Here is a 5,113-nt window from a genome sequence, read left to right on the forward strand (position 1 = left end):
TGATCTGCTCCTTTGCCCAGACGGCCTCAACAGCTCCCACGCCCCTCCACAGACCACTCCCCAGACCACAACTTCTCTGTGCCTGGTGGCCCCGCCCTCAATTCTCACCACTCTGAGGCCCAGTCCAGTAGACTCTTCTGTGCCTGCCCGCCCTGACAGTGCATCCACCCACCGGGCAGGCGGGGCGGGCACTTAGGCTGTATACACACATTATCTCGCTGTTACCACAGCCCCAAGGGCGGGGGGAGGGGGGTGTAACCCTATTCTCCAAGTCACCGATAAGGAAACTGGGGCTCTCAAGGTTAGATGTCGACCAAGGGGATGCAGCCCAACGGCAGGCGGGGAGGCCCCAGGCACCCCGTTCTCTCCTCCACCTCAGCACCTTGCGTGCTTGTCCCGCCCCGCCTCTCGCTAAGCCCCGCAGTCGACAGAGTGCAGAGCAGTGCGGTGCACAGAGGACCAGATCAACTGAGCGTCAGACTGAGCGTCACACCAGGACTACTCAAGAGCAAACGTGTTTTTTCCAAGTTGCCTTCTCCATTTGTAAAATTGTAACAGGACTTTCCATGGGAAGAAGTGACCTTAACCCCCACCTCTCCCCCCACTGCATCCTTCTCTCCGTAAAATGGGGACAGTAGTAGGGCTTACTCAACATGCTGCATCTGAGCATGAAACGAGGTAGCACGTATACAGCGCTTCCTCTAGTGCCCAGCTCGAGGTATGTGTCCAAACTCCACTATCAGCTAAGGAGAATTTAAAAACGAGAACTGTGTTAGTGAGATCTGAATCATCGCATAAATTACCTATCTAAATCCCTATTTTACAGAATGGAACTTTTCATTAAAAAAAAAAAAAGAGAGACTGGAAATTTAAACGTTACGCCTCAATTTTTAACCAATGACCAAAGCTGGCGTTTTCCATCGTCCCTAATGCAGGTGTCCTGCTGTATTATGAAAAGACTGCTCTTTGGCTCTCTTACCTTGACAGCCACGTGCCTGCACCTGACTGACCGATACGTCTGGCCCCGAGCCGGGGCCCAGCTTTGCCCATTCCTCTCTCGCTTTCTCTCTTGGAGCAATGACGTGCACGGTGACGTGAGCCCCCAAACAGGAGAAAACCAGCAGCCGTTTACTATGGGCTGATACAAAACTGAAAAATCTACTTGCCTCTCCATTCTCCTGGGCCGGACTCGGCACATCAACGGATGCATTCTCTTGGTCATCGGTTTTTGTTTTCTTACTACATTCCTTGAAAAGGCAAAGGAACACATGAAAGAACTTTAACCCGACTCTCAAAAAAAAGTGTGCAATCTCTGACCCATTAACCTCGTGTCTAGAAACTGTTGCTAAAGAAACAAAAGCACCTCTACTTGTGGATACACACACACCACTATGTCCTCACCGTTCAACTGAAAGCTAGGAGCCTTGTGTCTTCCGACAGGTAAATTAGTGCCCTACCACCTGGTCGTGCATATACCTAGAATACACTGAACTAGAAGATCGTGAAATGCTCTGAAGAGGCAGCTCCTGTGTAACATTAGGTCAAAAAAAAAGAGCAACTGGTGGATATTTATAATCTAGTTTTTGAAAAGACAAACAAAAAAACCTCTCAGGGTGCCCTGTACGGTTCCTTATGGCATCGCAGCTAAGGAACAGGGTTCTCACAGTTACCAGGGGAGCAGGACCTGCCCATTTCCCTCCTACACTTATTCTTCTGTTACTATAAGCACTTTAAGTTTTCAGAAAGTACAGAAACCCCTGACGCTTCCAGTCGTTCACATCAAAAACGGTGGTCGCTATGGCTGCCCTGAGGAACGGGCTGCTCCTCTGAGGTTTTTGGCTTACAACACCATTTTGAAAGGACAGTTAAAACACCGAGAAGTAGTAAGACGAGGCCACGCCGGAGCGAGGTGCTGGCTCCGGGGGGGACCTGCCAAGGTAAGCGACCAGCACGGACAGAGCACCTGGCGAGCGCGCAGTTAGTGCCCAGGCCACCGGCTGAGCGAGTTTCCGGGCGTGTCCAGCCCTAACACCCGGCTCACCGGGGCGACACAGACCAGGTCTGACCGCAGCGGTCTCTAAGTCGGCGAGGTGAGGCTGAGGCCGAGGCCCGCGCGGCTGCTCCTCCCGGCCGGGGGCCGCCGGCACCCCGCCTCCGCCCGCCTGCCCTGCGGACAAGGCCGCCCGGGCTGGTCGGGGAGCGGCCGCGACCTCTGACCCCGCAGCCGCCTGCCTTGACCGCGGCTGGACCCACTCCTGACCCCGACCCCCTGCAGACCGACCCTCGGGCCTGGGCCCGGGAAGCGCGCAGCCCACCTTCCGCGTGCAGTGCTCACACTTCATCTGGAGGGGGGGAGGCGGGGGCCGCGGCGCGTGACCTGAAGGATGCACCGGGAGACACCGTGACCGCCGCCGGCCGCCCGCCGCCCTTTGTTGTCGTCGCCCCCGGCACGACCCACACCCAGCGGCGCCGCTGGGCCAATGGGAGCGCCGGGAGGGGGCGTGCCTGGCGCCAGAGCCAATCGGAGTGCGCGGGGGCGGAGCGCGGCCCGCCCCACTCGGACGCCGCGGCGGCCTGGCAGGTTCTTGCGCCGCGGCGCGGAGCGAGTGAGCGGACGGTCCCGGGGCCCTCGAGGCCGTCTGGTCAGCGCCGGACACGCACCCCTTTCCTGGCGTGTCCTCGGTGGAGACGGCGCCGCCCTGGTAGGGAGGGGCTGAAGCGCAGCCCTGGCCCGCCGCCATTGCCGCCCCGAGGCGCGTCACGTAGGCCGGGCGGGGCTGCAGTGCGCACGCGCAGCGGGATGCGGTGCACGCGGCCCGCGAGGCACGAGGGCGGTGTGAAGTGGGGACCGCTGGGCGCCTACTAAGCATGTTGGTGACTCGGCCCCTACACCTTATAAGCAGAAGATTGCTTCTCCAGGAAATAGTACCACGTGCAGGGCTAAATGGGAATTATAAACATAAAATCAGTGCATACATAAAGGACAATTAGAAATGAGAACATGGCTGGAAGAGGTCAGTGGAGAGTGGAAGCAGCTCGTGGGTGTCTTTATCACACAACAGCAGCCAGGAATCCCAGAACCTCGCAGTCACAGAGGGCAACAAAATAAGGCTATTCCAGGTTCCAGTAACCTCACTAGGACCTTTATATTTTTTCCATTAATTTTTTTAAATATAATTTTTGGTTCTTACAACTTTTACATATTCATCAGTTGAATTCAGGTCCTAACTGGCTGGCAGAGTAACATTCTGCAGTGCTCAAATCCATGTCAACACCTCAGGAAACACCTTCCTTCAGTTTTTTGCATAAAAGGATAATTTTAGGTTGTCATTTGTATATATTTTTGTTGATGTTTTAAAAATGTAAACACAATAGCATGTGTGAAAAAAGCAAATTACAATTACCTAATTTCATCAAAAATGTAGTGTCTAGGTTTCCCCAATCACTTCATTCTTTAGTCTAAATTGGGGTTTAAACAAGGTTCACTGTGTCCTATCTATACACCAATTCGTTTGTGTATTAAGTCTCTCTTAAAATTTTTTTTGTTTGGAAGTAACTTGAGGATCACTTAGAAGTTGCAAAGATGGGACAGAGAGCTCCACGTCTTAAGGTAGTTTGTTTTAAATCTGCAAGTTCCAGCCAGGAAATACAGCTGTCTCCTGTAGGGTTTCTTGCAGTTGCTGAGTCCATGTGGAGTCCTTCAGTGTACTTTCGTCCTCTGATTCAGTAAAGGGTATTAGAACATTCTAGTGGCTTGATCACAGGTTGAATTTTTTTGACAAGACTACTTCATAGACGGTGTTGTGTAATTCCATCGGGAGGTTATATATCTACCAGCTATTGAAGAAATTGCCTAGATCGATTGATCTGTCTGTCCCTCCATCCTTCCCTCAGGGTGATATTTTAATCCTACAATTTCTTCTTCACTTCTTAGAGGGAATATTTCTATAACGAGAACTTCTCCACTATTTGGTTACTCTATTTTAAATTTTATAAAGGCAGGACAAATGTGCGATTATTTTCCTCCATTAATTGGTCAAAAAATCCCAGTTTGTTTCTCAGCATCCCCCAAAAATGAACAAAAAACTTAAAAATATATCATGATAAATGAGGGATTTAAACATGAGTATCTTCAATTCTCCTGAATGATTCTTATTGATGCTCAAATACTTTTATCTTTTTTCTGCAACGAGAATCTCTTCAGTTAGACTCCGAAGTTCTTCTGACAAGACACTAATAGTCTCTTTGCTTTTGATACATTTCCTTGTTCATTTTTTTTGCTTCAGACCTGAAATCAGTCTTTTTTCCAAGAACCAGAAAGAAAAGGTCTTCCTCCTGCATTCTCTCTCCAGCACCCTCTACTGACTAGATCCATTTTCATAGAGCAGGAAATGAAGTTTGAATTTAGAGCTGATATAATGCATTGGTAATTGGCACCATATAGATTTTATTCGCTCAGTCCTCTACTTACAGATATTTATTTCCAGTCTTTTGCTATGACCAATACTCAGCAAGATTTTAACCAAATCAGATACCATTTGTTCATTCATTTAATATTTGCAGAATGCTAGTGCAGCCTTCATCTTTAAATGGTTTATAATATGTAGGAAAGGTGGAATTATGCAAATAACTGTAATGCAAAGTAGAATTTTCTGGGTATCAACTCAGTTCTAGCTAAATTCAGAGGAATAAGATCACTTCCAGCTGCAGCGAACAGGAAGGATTTAAAGGAGGTGATAACAATTCAAATGGACCTTCAAGATGGTGTAAGATCTTAACAGAGAGCCTTTTCAAGAAGACAGGATACGAATTGAGGCGTCAGGTTAGGGAAACTACCATGTTCAGGCAGAGCCTAGTATTGCTGCAGCTTAAAACAGAGGTTCTCAGAGAGTGGTTCCTGGACCAGAAGCCTCTGCGAAATCTAAGTTTTTAGGCCGCACCCACTTCTGGGAACAGGGTCCAGCAGACTGGGGTTCAACAAGCCCAGCAGGTGGCTCTAATGTAGTAACTGAAGCTAACTGGTAAAGGAGAAAAATTGCTTCTAAATTTTTATCATTGTCTATACTGGTAAAACTTGTAGGGTCATGCACACTGATGTATGCATATTTCTTTA

At 49.3% G+C, this 5,113-nt stretch overlaps 1 protein-coding gene across 2 annotated transcripts in view; it reads right to left on the reverse strand.

The window, feature by feature from the left end:
- Positions 1 to 2,471, reverse strand: part of NARF (nuclear prelamin A recognition factor) — a 19,386-nt gene extending 16,915 nt beyond the window's left edge. The window contains exons 1-2 of one of the 2 annotated variants that reach the window (XM_011373653.2): positions 2,316 to 2,470; positions 1,167 to 1,247 (exon numbers count right to left, since the gene is read on the reverse strand). In XM_011373653.2, coding sequence (XP_011371955.1) covers positions 1,167 to 1,247; positions 2,316 to 2,342 — 108 coding nt within the window. In that variant the 5' untranslated portion in view covers positions 2,343 to 2,470. Of the gene's footprint in view, positions 1 to 1,166; positions 1,248 to 2,315 lie in introns of both variants that reach the window. The other variant, XM_023519639.1, reaches the window with a different exon arrangement.
- Between the last annotated feature and the right edge of the window lie 2,642 nt (positions 2,472 to 5,113).

This window comes from Pteropus vampyrus, unplaced genomic scaffold (genome assembly GCF_000151845.1).
Source record: "Pteropus vampyrus isolate Shadow unplaced genomic scaffold, Pvam_2.0 Scaffold227, whole genome shotgun sequence".
NCBI lineage: Eukaryota > Metazoa > Chordata > Mammalia > Chiroptera > Pteropodidae > Pteropus > Pteropus vampyrus.